General features: G+C 44.3%; 1 protein-coding gene across 1 annotated transcript in view; it reads right to left on the reverse strand.

Moving 5' to 3' along the window:
- LOC126272830 (UDP-glycosyltransferase UGT5-like) overlaps nucleotides 1-20,283 on the reverse strand; it is an 88,112-nt gene that overhangs the window by 16,975 nt on the left and 50,854 nt on the right. Inside the window, exon 4 of the mRNA XM_049976030.1 lies at nucleotides 10,352-10,574. Within this exon, the coding sequence (XP_049831987.1) occupies nucleotides 10,352-10,574 (223 nt within the window). The remainder of the gene's footprint in view (nucleotides 1-10,351; nucleotides 10,575-20,283) is intronic.

The raw sequence follows: 20,283 nt of genomic DNA on the forward strand, positions 1-20,283 counted from the left end.
ATTACAGCCAAACAAGACGCATATTTTGACCTTACGTCAAAACTCTAAACATAACGTAGTTATATCAGTTTATCCCCATTTTGATGACTGTTTCATCGGTAAATAAACAGGTGTTTACACGTCCTTTGCATTCGCCGGCACACTGCAATTCTTCGGTGACACCAGTGACACTGTACAGGGGAGAGCCAGCCTAGTAATGTATGTGCGTTAGTGGTCTTGCGTAATCTCTGATTATTTCGTAATATTTTGTGTGTCTATCTTTTTATTGACTGATAATTTGAATGAAGTCGTCGGATCTCTAGCACAGAGAGCGGCAATATCGCGGAATGATAGCTCGTAATCTCGACAGGAGCAGATGCTGCCACTGTGGAATTCGAACACGTACTGCTGGACGCATCTCCTTCATACACGAAGCGTAACACGGCCTTCTAGCAAGCAAACAACATTCAAATGGTCTTTATGAATACGAAAACCGCTGCGTAATGTTTCCTTATATGCAGAATGTAGATAGGGTCACTTCCACCTACTGCGTGCAGTTAATAATCATTTGCATATCCAAACATGTAGTATACAAGGTGGTGCCAGTTCGACTTTTCTTGCATGACTCCTTTGTAGTGTCATGCCTAGCAGCGTATAGACGGAGGGAACGGGAGGTAGAGAGAGAGACAGAGAGAAAGAGAGGGAGAGAGAGAGAGAGAGAGAGTGAGGGAGAGAAAGAGAGAGAGAGAGGGTGAGGGAGAGAAAGAGAGAGAGAGAGAGAGAGAGAGAGAGAGAGAGAGAGAGAGAGAGAGAGAGAGGGGGGGGGGGGGGTTGAGGGAGGGAAACAGAGAAACGGGGAGGGAAGGAGAGAAGTTCTGAAACAATAGTTAATACAGATCTCATAATGTACCAGTTAATACTAAAATTACAGAATAAGCGAATGTAACTGAATGTTAAACAGTGAAAAGAGTGTGTTGAATTTATCATCTTCATTCTGTCTATTTGGGTAGGGTTGTGGTTGACAAACCGCGGTACACCTACAGCATATGGCTCATTGTCCCACGGGGTGTGGCTCATTCACAAAGTACCACGTGTGGGCGTGCACCTAAAGTGCGGCTGAAACTTGGTGGCCCATGGACAGAAGTAGTTTGTCGGCCTGAGAGAGTCCATTAACTTCGTTGTAGACGTTACGTCTCGTCTAAATCAGCTTACCCTTCGCCAGCAAGAGTATTTGGCATTGTTAAAACTTCACTTGCCCTTGCTGACCAAGAGTGGCTGGCGTTGGTGGGCAAGAGTTGAAGGTACGTTTAACGCTAAAAGTCTTTCTTTTTTGCAAATTTACCTGTAACAGAGTGAAAACTACCTCCACTTCGCAGATGAAACACAACAAATAGTTCTAGTATTGCGGAATCTCCGATGAACTTCTAAATTGGCACATAAACCCGGAAAGCTTCCCATTTATATACGAAGATATTAACTGTTCTCGAAAGAACAGGTATCATTGATGACCGTGCAGCTTCTCTAGAATAAATGATAAGTAATTGAAACCCTCAGCTGCCGACAGGTGTTGTTAATATACCTTGACGGGGACAGCTGAAAATGTGTGCCCCGACCGGGACAGGAACCCGGGATCTCCTGCTTACATGGCAGACGCTCTATCCATCTGAGCCACCGAGAACACAGATGAATAGCGCGACTGCAGGGACTTATCCCTTGCACGCTTCCCGTGAACAATTCGAGAACTGCTACTATCTTCATATATAGTTGAATGGCCATCCGGCCACTGCAAGTCGTCTGTGCGAGTGCGCACAGATTGCCTGAACTATTTACGGAAACCGTCAAGTTAAGTGGGCGCGAGTAACGAGTGGATGGGCAAAGTATCTGTTAGGTACATTACGTATGTAGATTGTGGACAGTTGGGAATGTCGGTCTCACGGGAAGCGTCCCTGCAGTCGCGCTCTTCGTCTGTGTTCTCGGTGGTTCAGATGCCATTTAAGCAGGATATCCCGGGTTCGTGTCGCGGTCGAGGCACACAATTTCATCTGCCCCCATCGAGGTATGTCAACAACACCTGTCGGCAGCTGAGAGTTTCAGTTAATTATCGTTTCCCTTTTACTTTCTACAGTAATAGTTGAAAAATATTGGTACCGGGTCGTGAAAATGGGATACTCATTGATGGGTATGCTGGTGGACGTAGATAACTTGAGGAAGGTATTTCTCATTCACTATTTTCAAACATCCCCACGAAACATGGGGCGTGCCAAGTTGGGTGGATGAGTACCCCGAGCGTACGTAAGTACACTGAGATGACGAAAGCCGTGGGATAGCGATAAGCACGTATACAGATGGAAGAAGCATCCCGTACACAGAGTGCAGAAGGGTAGTGCATTGTTATTTGCACTGAAGTGATTCATGTGAAAACGTTTCCTACGTAACGGTCACACGATGGGGATTAACAGGCATCGAACATGGAGTGGTAGTTCGAGCTAGATGCGTGGGACATTCAGTTTCGAGAATCGGTACGAAATTCAGTACTCTGAGATCCACTGCGTCAAGAGAGTGCCAAGTATACCAAATTTCAAGTATTACCTCTCATCACGGACAACACAGTGACCGACGGCAGCGGCGTTTCCGTAGAATTGTGCGTGAGCTTACCTCAGACATCATTGTGGAACGTACGCCGAAATATGGCATTAACGAGCTTTGCCAGCAGACGAGCTTTGCTAACACCACGACTCTGGTCGCTGCACCTCTCCTGTGCTCGTGATTATATCGGTTGGATAATAGAAGACTGAAAAATTATGGTCTGATCCGATGAGTCCCGAATTCAGATGATAAGAATTGATAATAGGGTTCGAGTGTGGCGCAGCAACCACGGAGTTATGGGTCGAAGTCGCCAAGAAGGCACTGAGCAAGCTGGTGGTGGCTGCATAAGGTGTGGACTGTGTTTACATGGAGTGAACTTGATCCTCTGGTCCAACTGAACCTGTCATTGATTGGGAACGGTTATGTGTAGTCAATTGGAGACAATCTGCAGCCACTCGTGGATTTCATGTCCTCAAACAACTATGGATTTTTATGGGTGTCAGTGCGCCATATCACTGGGTCACTACTCTTTGAAATTGTTTGAAGAACAATGTCGACAGTTCGAGTGAATGATTTGGCCAACCCAGATCACCCCAACATGAATCCCATTGAACATGTTGTGACACAATGGAGAGGTGAGTTCGTCCACAAATTTCTGCACCGGCAATTCTTTCGTAATTATGGACGTCTGTATAGATAGTATGACTAAGTATTTGTGCAGGAGGGCTTACGACTTTTTGAGTCGCTGTCATATCCAGCTGCTGCACTACACCAGTCAAAAGGTGGCCCGACACGTCAGGAGGTTTTGCATGACTTCTGTCACCACATCTACATCTACATCTACATTTGTATTCCACAAGCCACCACCAAGGTGTGTGGCGGAGGGCACTATACGTGCCACTGTCATTACCTCCCTTTCCTGTTCCAGTCGCGTGTGGTTCACGGGAAGAACGACTGCCGGAAAGCCTCCGTGCGCTCTCGAATCCCTCTAATTTTACATTCGTGATCTCCTCGGGAGGTATAAGTATGGGGAAGCAATATATTCGACACCTCATCCAGAGACTTGGACCGCAAGCTACACCGCTATGCAGAGCGCCTCTCTTGCAGAGTCTGCCACTTGAGTTTGCCAAACATCTCCGTAACGCTATCACGCTTACCAAATAACCCTGTGACGAAACGCGCCGCTCTTCTTTGGATCTGCTCTATCTCCTCTGTCAACCCGATCTGGTACGGATCCCACACTGATGAGCAATACTCAAGATAGGTCGAACGAGTGTTTTGTAAACCACCTCCTTTGTTGATGGACTACATTTTCTAAGGACTCTCCCAATGAATCTCAACCTGACACCCGCCTTACCAACAATTAATTTTATATGATCATTTCACTTCAAATCCGTACGCATACCCCCAGATGTTTTACAGAAGTAACTGCTACCATTGTTTGTTCCGCTATCAGATAATCATACAATAAAGGATCCTACTTTCTATGTATTCGCAATACATTACATTTGTCTATGTTAAGGGTCAGTTGCCATTCCCTGCACCAAGTGCCTAAACGCTGCAGATCTTCCTGCATTTCGCAACAATTTTCTAATGCTGCAACTTCTCTGTATATTACAGCATCATCCGCGAAAAGCCGCATGGTACGTCCGACACTATCTACTAGGTCATTTATATATATTGTGAAACGCAATGGTCCCATAACACTCCCCTGTGACATGCCAGAGGTTACTTTAACGTCTGTAGACTACTCTCCATTGAGAACAACGTGCTGTGTTGTGTTTTCTAAAAACTCTTCAATCCAGCCGCACAGCTGGTCTGATATTCCGTAGGCTCTTACTTTGTTTATCAGGCGACAGAGGGGAACTGTATCGAACGCCTTCCGGAAGTCAAGGAAAATAGCATCTGCCTGGGAGCCTGTATCTAATATTTTCTGGGTCTCATGCACAAATAATGCGAGTTGGTTCTCACACGATCGCTGTTTCCCATGTTGATTCCTACAGAGTAGATTCTGGGTTTCCAGAAATGACATGATACGCGAGCAAAAAACATGTTCTAAAATTCTACAACAGATCGGTCAGGGATATAGGCCTATAATTTTGCGCATCAGCTCCACGACCCTTCCTGAAAACTGGAACTACCTGTTCTGTTTTCTAATCGTTTGGAACCTTCTGCAATGTGCAGCCACGACATATCTGTGGAGTGGCAGACATTCACGTGTTTCCTGAACAAGGGCAGGAGCCTTTTCAGCAGCTGTAGGGGCAGCAGTCTCGATGATTGACTGATCTGCTCTTGTAGCATTGCCCGACAAGGTTTCGCTGTGCTGATACTGCGAATGGCGGAAAGCAATTTTAATCTTTCCAAGAGCATCTCGCTTATAGTATGGCTAAATGTATTTGGTTATCAGGAGGACGTAGTCATCGGGAAAGATATTTCTCTGGAGCGTAGCGTTCAATGGTAGTGAAAGGTGAACGATAAGCAGTTCAGTCAAGAGAGAACACAAGGTTTGGAAATTGGGTGCCACAGAAGAATGATGAAGGTTAGATGGGTATACTAAATAATTAGTGAGGGGATACTGAACGTAATTGGGAAAAAGTCAATTTATGGCACATAATGACTATAAGAAAGGCTTTGTTTACAGGACATACCGTGAGACAACAAGGAATTGTCAATTGGTAATGAAGGGTGTCAAATACCAGCAATACGCCTTATGGACTGGGGACCCCGCGGACGGAGAAGCATCGTCTATGTGCATACCTCCCAAGAGTATCGCTACGAGAGGTCCTGCTCTGTTGGCGGAGCAGACGAAGCATTCTGGGCCTGTGCCTATGGATTGGCTACTGCAATTCTATAATAACTGTCCAATATGATGGCAGATTCCTAAAATCTGTAGAAAGACAACTATTATCTCTGTACCGAAACTTAGCAAGCCAGCTTGCGATGCCAAGAACTTTAGCCCTATACCTTTATTGTGCTGTTTTTTTATGAAATCTTCGAAATAAGGTTGCTTAATCATCTCAGCCCTATCACCGAACCACAACTGACTCCACAATGATTTTATATAGAGCAAATCCTCACTCTGACACAGAATATAGAGGATGATTTTGAGCGCGGTTTGGGGGATATCTCCGCAGCTTACGATACTGTGCAGTACAATATCGTGTTGCACGAATAGTATCAATTAACAACGATATTTTGATTTTTGACACTTGTAACACCTGAAAGTAGCGTAAGGCTATATCGTGAGCAAAACCTGTTTTTAAATCAAATAACGGCTATATTTTTAAAAATCTTTGAAAAAATTAACGGAAAAACCAGACTTTACGCACTTCCTAGAAATTCTCTTTGAAGATCGTACATTTTATATCGAACTTGACGGCAAGGAAAGTAGATGGAGAATACAGATAAGCGTTCTGCCCCAAGGTAGCGTCATGGCGCCAATCTTGTTTATTGTCTAAAAGTAAATGGCAGCCACAACCTTTTAACACAAGTAGCTTCAACAATGTTATCGATATGGCGCTAATATCTCAATTCAAATGCGAGAGCTATTCAGAAAGTAGGGAACGTTTCCATCTGAAGCCGCTAGGCGCTCGCCGATCTCGTATATTTTGGTATGAGCGTGTTCGGCAGCTCAGTCGGCATCCATCCGTGACGGCGGGAACGTCTCTGCGCATCTGTTTTTTTTCGATATTCGAATTCGAAATGTGCGCTACAATCGAAAATCCCGCCAGTTGTAAGGTGCAGTCTGTGATGCGGTCTTAGTTGGCACAAAACCTAAAACCTATAGAAATTTATCGTGAACTGTGCGAAGTGTACAGAAACAACGTGATGAGTGATGGCCGAACCAACGTTCATGATGAAGAGAAGAGTGAACTCCCGAGCATTGTGACACGATCTTGTCGCTAAAGTTAATGAAACTATTCGTGAAAACCGTTGCTTCACAACAACGGAGGTTTCACTATCTTTTCCACAAGTTTCAAGGACTCCGTTGTTTGAAATTGTCACTCAGAAGCTAGGCTACCACAAATTTTGTGCACGATGGGTGCCCAAAATGCTTACAGAGCACCGTGAAGAACAGCGAATGGGGGCAACGTTGACATTTCTGGAGGCCTATCACAAACAAGGTGATTCATAACTGGATAGAATCTTAACCGGTAACGAGACTTCTGTGAAACACGTCAATTGCGAGACTAAATTACAGTGCATGGAGTGGAAGCACACAACGTCCCCCAAAAAAAACAGAAAATGTTTGCAAACCTTGTCAGCAAGGGATTTGATGGCGACAGTGCTTTGGGATAGGCAAGGTGTGCTTCTTACTGATTTTCTCCAATGTAGAGCAACCATAAATTCTGCCCGGTAGTGTCAAATTTTGCACAGCCTTAGTAGTTCGAAAGAAACGCCTAGGAAAGCTGACGTCCAAAATTTTGGTTTTGCACTACAATGCCTGACCTTACACGGCAAACCGCACTGGAGAACTCCTTAATTCATTCAGATGGGAAATTGTCCCTCATCCGCCCTACAGCTCCGATCTTGCACCAAGCGACTTCCACTTGTTTCCCAAGGCGAAGAACTGGCTTGTAACGCAGCGCTTTAATGACGACGCGGAACTCCAGGCCAGCGTGACTCACTGACTTAAGTCTGAGGCGGCAGAATTTTACGACGAAGGTCTTTCAAAGCTTGTCCACCGCTATGAAAAGTGCCTCGTATGGCTCTAATTGCCTCAAATTGTATCTATATTTCCTTTGTATGTATTAATTTTATATATTTAATCTGATTTTGTCTTTTTAACTATTTTGCATACAAAGCTACTGACATGAATAAATTAGTACTTCACGCCTAGCCACGTGGTTGGAAATACACTCCTGGAAATTGAAATAAGAACACCGTGAATTCATTGTCCCAGGAAGGGGAAACTTTATTGACACATTCCTGGGGTCAGATACATCACATGATCAAACTGACAGAACCACAGGCACATAGACACAGGCAACAGAGCATGCACAATGTCGGCACTATTACAGTGTATATCCACCTTTTGCAGCAATGCAGGCTGCTATTCTCCCATGGAGACGATCGTAGAGATGCTGGATGTAGTCCTGTGGAACGGCTTGCCATGCCATTTCCACCTGGCGCCTCAGTTGGACCAGCGTTCGTGCTGGACGTGCAGACCGCGTGAGACGACGCTTCATCCAGTCCCAAACATTCTCAATGGGCCGGCCTAGGAATGGTAGAACGATGGGTTATATGACGGTTTGGATGTACCGTGCACTATTCAGTGTCCCCTCGACGATCACCAGAGGTGTACGGCCAGTGTAGGAGATCGCTCCCCACACCATGATGCCGGGTGTTGGCCCTGTGTGCCTCGGTCTTATGCAGTCCTGATTGTGGCGCTCACCTGCACGGCGCCAAACACGCATACGACCATCATTGGCACCAAGGCAGAAGCGACTCTCATCGCTGAAGACGACACGTCTCCATTCGTCCCTCCATTCACGCCTGTCGGGACACCACTGGAGGCGGGCTGCACGATGTTGGGGCGTGAGCGGAAGACGGCCTAACGGTGTGCGGGACCGTAGCCCAGCTTCATGGAGGCCGTTGCGAATGGTCCTCGCCGATACCCCAGGAGCAACAGTGTCCCTAATTTGCTGGGAAGTGGCGGTGCGGTACCCTACGGCACTGCGTAGGATCCTACGGTCTTGGCGTGCATCCGTGCGTCGCTGCGGTCCGGTCCCAGGTCGACGGGCACATGCACCTTCCGCCGACCACTGGCGACAACATCGATGTACTGTGGAGACCTCACGCCCCACGTGTTGAGCAATTCGGCGGTACGTCCACCCGGCCTCCCGCATGCCCACTATACGCCCTCGCTCAAAGTCCGTCAACTGCACATACGGTTCACGTCCACGCTGTCGCGGCATGCTACCAGTGTTAAAGACTGCGATGGTGCTCCGTATGCCACGGCAAACTGGCTGACACTGACGGCGGCTGCACAAATGCTGCGGAGCTAGCACCATTCGACGGCCAACACCGCGATTCTTGGTGTGTCCGCTGTGCCGTGCGTGTGATCATTGCTTGTACAGCCCTCTCGCAGTGTCCGGAGCAAGTATGGTGGGTCTGACACACCGGTGTCAATGTGTTCTTTTTTCCATTTCCAGGAGTACAGGCAATTTACCGCGTCGTTGTTCCCCTCTGCAAAAACAGACATAATGTCTGCAGGGCTACCGCAAACTCTTTTTTATGCAATATTACTTACAATCCGTCTTGACTCCAAAATATTTATTCACATGACCGGTTTCGGTGATGCAGCATGTGAAGGTTGCTGAGTATGGACAGGTTACTCCTGTAACCGAAATTTGCAAATCTGAAGATGGTTCTAGAGGAACCGAAACCGGTCTTGTGAATAAATATTTTGAAATCAAGACGGATTATATGGACCATTGTAGTTCCACTCATGGGCGGTTGTGCGCCGATGCTGTAAGACAACTGATGTGCCGGCTAAACCCAGACCTTCAGTCAGAGACCAGTAGGACCCAGGGACGCGGGACTTCGCACCTCTCTAACGTCACCTCCAAAAAGTATCAGCGGCCAGTTACTGCCGAGTACACTCTACTTCGATGCAGTGGGTAACTGCGTTGAATTTGTCTTTACGTCTTAGTCCAGAATGAGGAGGTAAGTGACAAGATACTGGCAGAAGTAAAGCTGTGAGGACCGGGCGTGAGTCGAGCTTCGGTAGCTCAGATGGTAGAGCACTTGCCCGCGAAAGGCAAAGGTCTCGAGTTCGAGTCTCGGTCGGGCACACAGTTTTAATCTGCCAGGAAGTTTCATGTCTCTTAGTGTTAATTAACTTTAAGTCATACATGAATGACTGACAATGAGAGCTAGGCGCTTCCCTAGCTCACCTTCCGTCAGACCCAAATTATCAACTTAACCACACAGTAAGAATGCAGTGCCCATTGCCCGTTATGCTCATTAATTGCATCATTTCGCCGATTCCCGTAAAGCATTCGAGCCTGATATGCATCCTCAATGAAGAAATCGTTGGCCGTCTTTGCCTTAATTGCCGGTCGGGGTGGCCGAGCGGTTCTAGGCGCTACAGCCTGCAACCGCGCGACCGCTACGGTCGCAGGTTCGAATCCTGCTTCGGGCATTGATGTTTGTGATGTCCTTAGGTTAGTTAGGCTTAAGTAGATCTAAGTTCTAGGGGACTGATGAGCTCAGAAGTTGAGTCCCATAATGCTCAGAGCCATTTTTGAACCAACTTTGCCTTAATTATACATATGTGTCGTCTATCCCAAAAAACAGACACTAAACATATTTAAGTAACTTCTTTGGTTTTCCAGGCGAATGCCTGTTAGAAGTCTGTGTGAGTTTGTTATTAAGTAGTGTAAGCAAATGTTTTTTGTATAGCTGAATCCTATTGTGTAATAATAATCCTTCCTCTTGTGGAGTTGGAATGTGTTGTCTCTCAGGCATCTAACTACGTGAGATATACCAGAAAAAAGTGTGGAAAATAAAGCAGAGTGGATCCAAGGCATGAGAACAGAAAGCAGATTCAAATGGATGTAGGTAGCGATAGTTACGAAGAGGTGAAGGGGCTTCCGTAGGATAGAGCAGCACAAGGAAGTGCATCAAACTAGTCCTCGGTCTAAAACCCACAACGAAATTTTCAAGTAAGTGGACTAAAACTGCATTCCAGCGTTTCTCACGACTGAAAAATGTGAAGTGTATAGCAGCGTAGCAGTTTTCACCGCCTATGGACGCGGAGTTGAGACAAGCAGAGACGTACTGAGGACGTCGTTCTGCGGCATCCACTTGCTGGCCATCACGTTGGGCGGCAGGCGCGGCACCTTGGCTGGGTCCACCTTCCAGAGAACCCTCTGCGGCAGCTCGGCGAAGACGTCCAGCAGCGCCTGGAGCTTCTCCGGCGCGAACGAGTCTGGCCGCACCATGGTGCCCAGGCTGAAGTACACCACGCCCTGCGGGCTGCCGTCCAGGAACTGCTGCAGCTCCTGCGGACACGCAGGCGCCGAGCTCTCGCTATTGCACAGCTGGGATTGGCACTTAATATAAATTATTAACGGACAGAGTGGGCGAACTAAAAATGTCCCGGAAAGTATTATTTTATGCAGCTTATGACAGGCAACCGAGCGTACGTAATCTGCTCTGGGTTCGGATGATATCGGTTGGAGTGTCTATCTTACACTGAGTGGAATATCATCCGGGACATTTTTATTTTGAATACCCTGAAGAAAAAATGAATGACTACATCAAACTTACTACGTAACACATTATGTAGAGAAATGTCCATTAGCCACTTTTGCATTTAAGTCGATATCAAATATTTGCTTTACGGGAGTACCATATGAATCACGTTAGCATGTCACACAGTCCAATCCACGGCTTCAGCCTGACTGAATTAAAACTATAATTTCTCATGTTTACCTCTGATATAACTAACATGCTGCAACATAAATTTATTCTGTGCTTGGATTTATAACGACCATTCAGAAGAAATTCTTCTCTCCAACAGTCTTCACATATTACTTCTTAAGTAATAGAACCCAGTACGTTGTCTTCGATGGTGAGTGTTCATCGGAGGTGAGGGTATGATCTGGAGTGCCCCAGGGATGTGTGGTAGGTCCGCTGTTGTTTTCTATCTACATAAATGATCTTTTGGATAGGGTGGATAGCAATGTGCGGCTGTTTGCTGATGATGCTGTGGTGTACTGGAAGGTGTCGTTGTTCAGTGACTGTAAGAGGATACAAGATGACTTGGACAGGATTTGTGATTGGTGAAAGAATGGCAGCTAACTCTAAATACAGATAAATGTAAATTAATGCAGATGAATAGGAAAAAGAGTCCTGTAATGTTTGAATACTCCATTAGTAGTGTAGCGCTTGTCACAGTCACGTCGGTTAAATATTTGAGAGTAACATTGCAGGGCAATATGAAGTGGGACAAGCATGTAATGGCAGTTGTGGGGAAGGCGGATAGTCGTCTTCGGTTCAGTGGTAGAATTCTGGGAAGATGTGGTTCATCTGTAAAGGAGACCGCTTATAAAACACTAATACGACCTATTCTTGAGTACTGGTCGAGCGTTTGGGATCCCTATCAGGTCGGATTGAGGGAGGATAGAGAAGCAATTCAGAGGCGGGCTGCTAGATTTGTCACTGGTAGGTTTGATCATCACGCGAGTGTACGGAAATGCTTTAGGAACTCGGCTGGAGTCTCTGGAGGAAATATCGTTTTGCCATTCGTGCACCGAGGTTCGTCGATGAGTACACCATCGCAGGCGCTCCTGCCTGTGATGTAGCGTCAAGGGTAACCGGAGCTATGGTCTCAGAGCTGATAGTCCATGCTGCTGCAAACGTCGTCGAACTGTTGGTGCAGATGGTTGTTGTCTTGCAAACGTCCCCATCTGTTGACTCAGGGATCGAGACGTAGCTGCACGATCTGTTACAGCCATGCGGTAAAGATGCCTGTCATCTCAACTGCAAGTGATACGAGGCCGTTGGGATGCACACGGTGTTCCGTATTACCCTCCTGAACCCACCGATTCCATATTCTGCTAACAGTCATTGGATCTCGACGAACGCGAGCAGCAATGTCGCGATACGACAAACCGCAATCGCGGTAGGCTACAATCCGACCTTTATCGGAGTCGGAAACGTGATGGTACGCGTTTCTCCTCCTCACACGAGGCATCACCGGTCAACTGCTGTTTGTGTATGAGAAATCGGTTGGAAATATTCGTCATGTCAGCACGTTGTAAGTGTCGTCACCGGCGCCTACCTTGTGTGAATGCTCTGAAAAGATCTCAAAAGAAACCAGCCATAGGTATACATGAATACACCATGTCGTCTGCACACACAGGCATACCTAAATTGCATTTTCATTTAGAATACAGCCTTTGAAGTACATATTCTGGTATAATCGTGGCATCCGTCCCTTTTAGTCTTGCCATTGCTGTACTTGACTGAGCGGTGGCTGGTTTTTTCTGCGCCAGCCAAACGTCTGTCAGTGCTTTTAAATTTTCCAAGTATCTTTTCTGAAATATCTAAACCTCAGTCCAGTACTATATACTGCAGTCAATCTCCGTCTTTTGACGTTAGCTGGCATACCTGCCTCGTTGATTTTATGATGGTGTTGGGTATTTTCAGTCCTTTCTGCAGTGTACTGTTTGTTCTACGCACCACACGTATTCTTTGTCTTCTCGTAATGTTTCCTGTTCTGTGTGTTATCTTTTTGTCAAATGTCAGGGTGTACCACGTATTCCGGTAGTTTGTGGTTTCTTCATCTTCTCGGTTGTGCGTGTTTTTCTGCGTGGTTTTTACTGGTGTAATACTTTAATACTGTTCTGCGAGTTTGATGCCAGTTGTGATTTAATTTTATGGTTCAGTTTGTCTATTGTGTTCATTTTGTGTCCGTTCTCTGTGGAAATCTAATTATGTTTAGCTCTTGTGCGTATCCTTGTGCACTTGAATTCTGTATGTTCTGTACAGAAGTTATCTTAGGCTAGCCTGTTTGTGGGTTGAAGTGTGCTTTTGACCTGTTTGAATTAGCGTACTGCTTGGTGTAGGCTTTCTGTGTATTGACAGCCGTTATTTGTGGTTTCTGTTTTTGTTGTGATGTCTAGGATATGTACGTACTTTTTTGTCTGTTTCAGTTTCATGGGTAGGCACTATTGATGACTGCGTAGCTGTAGAATCTGGTCATGTGTGTCATCTAGCAAGCAAATTATGCCATCATTATTGTGGTAGTGCTATATTACTTTCTACTGTAGACAGATCTCTCTCTCTCTCTCTCTCTCTCTCTCTCTCTCTCTCTCTCTCTCATCGTCCGCAGATCGTGGTCTCGCGGTCGCGTTCTCACTTTCCGAGCACGGAGTCCAGGGTTCGATCCCCGGTGAGACCAGGGATTTTCACCTGCCTCGAGATGATTTGGTGTTTGTGTTGTCCTCATCATTTCAGCATCATCAGGAAAGTGGCGAGATTGGGCTGAGCAAAGTTTCGGAATTTGTACGGGCGCTGATAACCTCGCAGTTGAGCGCCCCACAAACCAAACATCATCCTCATCTCTCTCGCTCTCTCTCTCTCTCTCTCTCTCTCTCTCTCTCTCTCTCTCTCTCACACACACACACACACACACACACACACACATAAATGGACACACGCATACACCACAAAAACAAAATAAAACGCATTGGAACAAATTTAAATTTCACAGCCGTCAATCGAAAAAAAAAAAACAGTGGAACAAACGACTGTCAGAAGCGCGTCAACATATTAGATTGTACAGTGAAACATTTGTGTCGGAGCCACAGCAACAGAACAAGACCTATAATTCAACAGTGAGCAAGACAAAACGTAAATAAACGCTGTTAAAATGCACAATTTAATCTACAAATAAACCATTCCACATAGTTCTCCAAATTAAACCCTTACAAATTTTTACCGATATCCTGAAGTCATTCTAAATCCACAAATAACAATAAAAACTTGTTTAGCACGTGCAGTAAAAACTAGCTACAGCTTAGGACAAGTCACGTAGGGCTATGGAAAGCCTAAAAGAGGCCTATATCACGATTCTAATAAGAATATGTATTTTAAAGGTTGTATTCTAAACAAAAATTCAGCTGAGACTTCCTTAAGTTTTCGCATGAAATGTTGTATTACTTTAGTCCTGTGGCTGATTTCCTTTGGCAGCTGCAGGGCACACACGCTCTAAGATAAATGTTACGTACCTATGTAGTTTAAGAAACAACAAGCCACATAAAATCTGTCTGTATGTATCTCAGGAACAGTGAAACGAAACAAGTCACTGAGAACTCCACAACTGCCGTGACATATGTTTAGGTATCTAATGCAAAACAATAATTGTTGAGTTGCAAAAAGGAGGAAACTTTAATTCGTTACTGCATGCACGAGTACGGAGGTAAAATCCCTATTTTGTAACAAATTGAAAAAAAAATAAAAACTTCAGCTTCTGCTGTATTGCGTAGATAAGAGATATCCACACATTATCCATATGGCAAAATACTCTATTTTTTGCGTGTCATCAAACTGCTAAAACCTCGTTCTGGTATCTCGGATCAGTTATGAGATATGAGGGGTATTATGAATATTTCATTCTGGCTTTATCGCTGGCACATGCGATCGAAATTTAGTTCGCTGCATAAAATCAATTTTCTCGAGAATGATAGGGGAGACATCCTCCCAAGACTAAAGGAAAATTAAATACGTCAGCTAAATTTCACGTGCAGCCATGTTGTGATGTAATGTGCACCAAATGAAAAATCATAGCGACCCCTATTTTTCATTGCAAACTTTTCGAATTTAGCGCAGTGCCTTATTTGAATGCGAAATATCATGGTAACTACGACGATTAACAAAATGTGAAGCTGTACGAAACGCAAAAATCAATTTTTTTACCCATCAGTTTCTACGAAGACAGAAAAAATAGCAGTAATAGGAAGGAATTGTGCGACATAAACGAAAGTTGGTAGGCGGGTCCCTACATCCTGAAAGATGTACACTTAAATTTGGCGCCAGTCGCGTAAGACTGTTACTGGTTGCTATAGGCATGGTACTTCATGGCAAAAAACTGGCAGGCCATACCTGTACAACGCAATGCATCCACGTTTGTCAATGTACCAGAATATAGTATTTTCGATGGCTTATCTCAGCTTCCGTTATCCTGTGATCTTGCAACATTAATCACTCAGATATGCTACCCATACAACTGTGAGCATGGTGTTTTAATTTGCGATGAATGTAATGGTACATATATAGGTCAGATGGGGAGAAACTTCGCAACCTGTTTTAGCGAACACGTCAACGATTCCAGCTCAAAGTCGGTGCTAAGTACACATTTGTGCGAAACTGGTTAGCTTATTACCGACATCCGAAAGACTATATAGGTACAACATTTCGAAAGCAAAAGCAACACCCTGAATATTTTAGTAGAAGTCGAGATTTACCGTACTCTAAAAAGATATCCTGATTGCACCTTGAATACGCAGACAGATCTGCGGCACAAAGGTATTTTGGCAAATTTTGAGTGTTTAAGCATAGAGCCATTACTCCTACAGCCCACTATTTTATTTTCACAAATCTTTACTTCCTCGGACTAGCCTTTTGCGTTTGTCCACTATATGGGACTGTAGTTGTGAGAGAAAGGAATTGCTACTACCACTCGGGCTTTATTAATATTTTACTTTTTAACTAACCGGTTTCAGTATTTTATAAACTGTATTTGTGTAGGAGGGAATTTATATTTTCCCTCAGGTTTTATTAACACGCTGCTTTTTAATTGTGCAGTTTCCATATTTTTAAGGGGTTTAATCTTTTTACTAGACTTAAAGAAAAATAAAATATATCCAATCCCAAAGAAAGCAGGTGTTGATAGGTGTGAAAATTACCGAAATATCAGTTTAATAAGCCACGGCTGCAAAATACTAATACCAATACTTTACAGACGAATGGAAAAAGTGGTAGAAGCCGACATCGCGGAAGATCAGTTTGGATTCTGTAGAAACGTTGGGACATGTGAGGCAGTACTGACCCTATGACTTATCTTAGAAAATAGTTTAAGGAAAAGCAAATCAAAGTTTCTAGCATTTGTAGACTTAGAGAAAGCTTTTGACAATGTTGACTGGAATACTCTCTTTCAAATTCTGAAGGTGGCAGGGGTAAAATACAAGGAGCGAAAGGCTATTTACAATTTGTACAGAAACCAGAAGGCAGTTATAAGAGTGGAGGGGCCTGAAAGGGAAGCAGTGGTTGGGAAGGGAGTGAGACGGAGTTGTAGCCTATCCCCGACGTTATTCAATCTGCACATTGAGCAAGCAGTAAAGGAATCAAAAGAAAAATTCGGAGTGGGAATTAAAATCCATGGAGAAGAAATTAAAACTTCGAGGTTCCCCGATGACTTTGTAATTGTCAGAGACAGCAAAGGACTTGGAAGAGCAGTTGAACGGAATGGACAGTGTCTTGAAAGGAGAATATAAGATTAACATCAACAAAAACAAAACGAGGATAATGGATGCTGAGGGTATCAGATTAGAAAATGAGCCGCTTAAAGCAGTAAATGAGTTTTGCTATCTGGGGAGCAAAATCACTGATGACGGTCGAAGTAGAGAGGATATAAAATGTAGTCTGGTAATGGCAAGAAAAGCGTTCCTGAAGAAGAGATATTTGTTAACATCGAGTATAGATTTAAGTGTCAGGAAGTTTTTTCTGAAAGTATTTGTATGGAGTGTGGCCATGTATAGAAGTGAAACGTGGGCGATAAATAGTTTAGACAAAAAGAGAATGGAAACTTTCGAAATGTGGTGCTACAGAAGAATGCTGAAGATTAGATGGGTAGATCACATAAATAATGAAGAGGTATTGAATAGAACTGGGGAGAAGAGAAATTTGTGGCACAACTTGACTAGAAGAAGAGATCAAGGCATCAAGGGATCACCAATTTAGTTCAAAACGGTTCAGATGGCTCCTAGCACTATGGGACTCAACATCTGAGGTCATCAGTATCCTAGAACTTAGAACTACGTAAACCCAACTAACCTAAGAACATCACAAATATCCATTCCCGAACAAGGATTCGAACCTGCGACCGTAGCGGTCTCGCGGTTCGAGGCTGAAGCGCCTAGAACCGCTCGGCCACCCCGGCCGGCACCAATTTAGTATTGGAGGGCAGCCTGGAGGGTAAAAAACGTAGAGGGAGACCAAGACATGAATACACTAAGCAGATTCAGAAGGATGTAGGCTGCAGTAGGTACTGGGAGATGAAGAAGCTTGCACAGGATAGAAAAGCATGTTGACTGGAATACTCTCTTTAAAATTCTGAAGGTGGCAGGGGTAAAATACCGGGAGCGAAAAGCTATTTACAATTTGTACAGAAACCAGATGGCAGTTATAAGAGTGGAGGGGCATGAAAGGGAAGCAATGGTTGGGAAGGGAGTGAGACGGGTTTGTAGCCTGCATCAAACCAGTCTTTGTACTAAAGACCACAACAACTACAATCTTTTTATATTTTCTAAAGTAGTTTAGCACATATACAGCCGTCCTCCGCCCTTTACACTCTCTACAGCGTCGGTTTTGTGCCCATCGGCTCTGGCGCCATGTTTAAAAATCTTTCGCATTGTACAGCTATCAGTATTGCCTCACCTGCTGCGGCCGAACCAACTTACTGCTCATGACGCAATAAGGCTCTTCTTGTTTACTGGTTTCTGTATTCGTTACTAGTGTACAGACCGGCTTGGCCAGTTTAGTTTTTACCAGGATTTCATTTGTATAACATCTGCTAGCCTTTTTCATTTTAACCTCTTAAGTGAGCATGACGGATATATACATCCACGCCCTGGTAATTCACTCTAAGTTGGACGGATTTATCCGTCCGCTGCTTTCTGTGGCTAGCAGCTAGTGGGAATGACGAGTTACTGAGGTATTAGATTAGCTTCGTCCACTACATGGAAACTCTCTTCAGGCAACACAGCATATTCGGGGCTACCTATAAGACTTTCCACTCAAGCTCGCGTCGACAGCATGCGTCCTATAATGCAGCCGCAAGGGGCGCTCCTTCTTCGTCTGTTTTTACCGCCGCGTTAGTGACTGATATTTTGCAGTGGCGAAAAGAAGTTGTTTTCAGATTGGGAAATAGAGCAGCTGCTTGTAGGAAGTCACGATAATTTCAGTGAGAGTTCTGAAAGCTTTCAAGATGTGGATGTTGAGGTTAGTGAAAGTGACATCGCTTGAGAAACATCTGATGCAGCAGACGGTACCTGGAGCATTTGTGGGCAATATTTGTACAGTGAGAGTAGTTGTACAGGTATGCCTCTAAAACAATGTTTTGTGTTTACTTGTTTTACACCTTTTGTGGATAATGATTTGTGCAAAATAGCTGAACACACGAACTTATATGCACAACAGTTGATAGCCTCTCATCACGATTTAGCAGCATGCTCCAGGATTCATAGTTGGCACGATACTACAAACGGTTAGGTAAAAACACTCAACGGATTGCTCATACATCAAGGAATTCTTCACAAACCAGAACGCAAGGTGTAGATTTAAACGAGAGGATCAGCTGACACGTCTTTCTTCAGGAAACTGGTGAGTGAACAGTGGTTTCATTTTTTACTAAAATTCGTCCGATTTCCTGACAGTACCCCTATCAAAAGAAAAAAAATTGAAAATTCACCCGATTATGGAGCATATGCGGCGTGAATTCAGATCAGTAAAGATGACAAAAAGGAACATCACCGCTGAAGAATCGTTGTAGCTCTAGAAAGAACGGCTTGGATGGAGGCACTTTTTCCATCATAGCGCAGCAGATTCAGCATCGAACTTCACTAAACTCAGTGAAATCTGCACTGGGTGTGTATGAGACTTTATCGCTGACTCTGGAAAGGACAGTAATCATGGGAACCACCACCCAGAAGAAACAATAACCTTTCGTAATTCTTCAGGTTTGATCAACCTTTCGAATTGTTGTAGACATTGTACATGATCTGCTCGGGAAAGGTCACTGCATTTATCTTGACAAATGGTACACCGTCGACATTTTGTGGACAAACGAAGGAGCAACAGCACTTAGGTTGTCAGAACAATGCGGCAAGACGGGAAAAAGTTCCCTGACTTCGTAAAAAAAGTAAAACTGAAGAAATGGGAGAACATAACAGGGTATAGAGGCAAGCAGATGTTAATGAAATGGAAGGACAAAAGAGACGTTGTTATGGTCAACACCTTCCACAACGATATATTTTTAAACGTAAACTTGAGGACTGCAACCGTTCAAAAGCCACATTTTGTCGTTGATTCCAACAGGAATATGGGAGGCGTGTGGATAGGTGCGAGTCTCAGTTGCACAGCTACCAGATGGCCAGCAGCAGGCTGGAAAATTTTAGCAGAAACTTTTCCGCCACTTGTTGCTTCAATGCAGACCTTCGGTTGAAGAAGCATAACGAACTAGGTAGAATGAGCTTCATGATTAGTCTTGGTGAACCGCTGCCTGTATCTTCACCACAACAAGTGACGCCTACCTAGAACACCGAAAGCAACACACCTCACATCCAGCCATATCAGTTTAAGAACCAGTTATGCGTCTGTATTTCAAGAGTTTTTGGATAAAAGCTCCTCGTGTATCTTTTAGTTGTACTGCTCCCTTGTTAAATGATTTTCTATAACGAAATTGAGCTAGCAAAACAAACTTCAGTACCAAGTAAACTCATACACAATAATCAATTTCGTTATCAGTGTAATCTCTAGGTACCTGTTCGTCTAATTAAGCTGGAAGCTTTTTTATTGGCTTTAGCCGCAGTTTACTCTATAACCACCAGAATCTTGGTTCAGCTCCCATTAGTTCAAATACTTCTCCTTATCAAAACATAATCTTCTGGATAATGAAGCATAGTCTGATACCTTAACCGTTAGCACACGTACATAGTCAAAACACCACACCGGAAAAGACTACAGATAAAGCCGAGTATATATAGTCTGCAGTCGCGAGATAGGATCCTATCCATCACCAGCAATGGAGGCTGAAACTTTGACAATGCCAGCCACTGATGCCGGTGAAACGTCAGAAGAATCATCAGACGAACGTTGGCTGAAGAACCCAAGACAGAAGCCAAGAGGTACTTTATCAAAACAAAATTCCTTTCGTAGGAGTAATATTACTGATGCGTTACCTGGAATAGTAGTAGCCAGTGTTGG

Source organism: Schistocerca gregaria, chromosome 5 (assembly GCF_023897955.1).
Source record: "Schistocerca gregaria isolate iqSchGreg1 chromosome 5, iqSchGreg1.2, whole genome shotgun sequence".
Taxonomy (NCBI): Eukaryota; Metazoa; Arthropoda; class Insecta; order Orthoptera; family Acrididae; genus Schistocerca; species Schistocerca gregaria.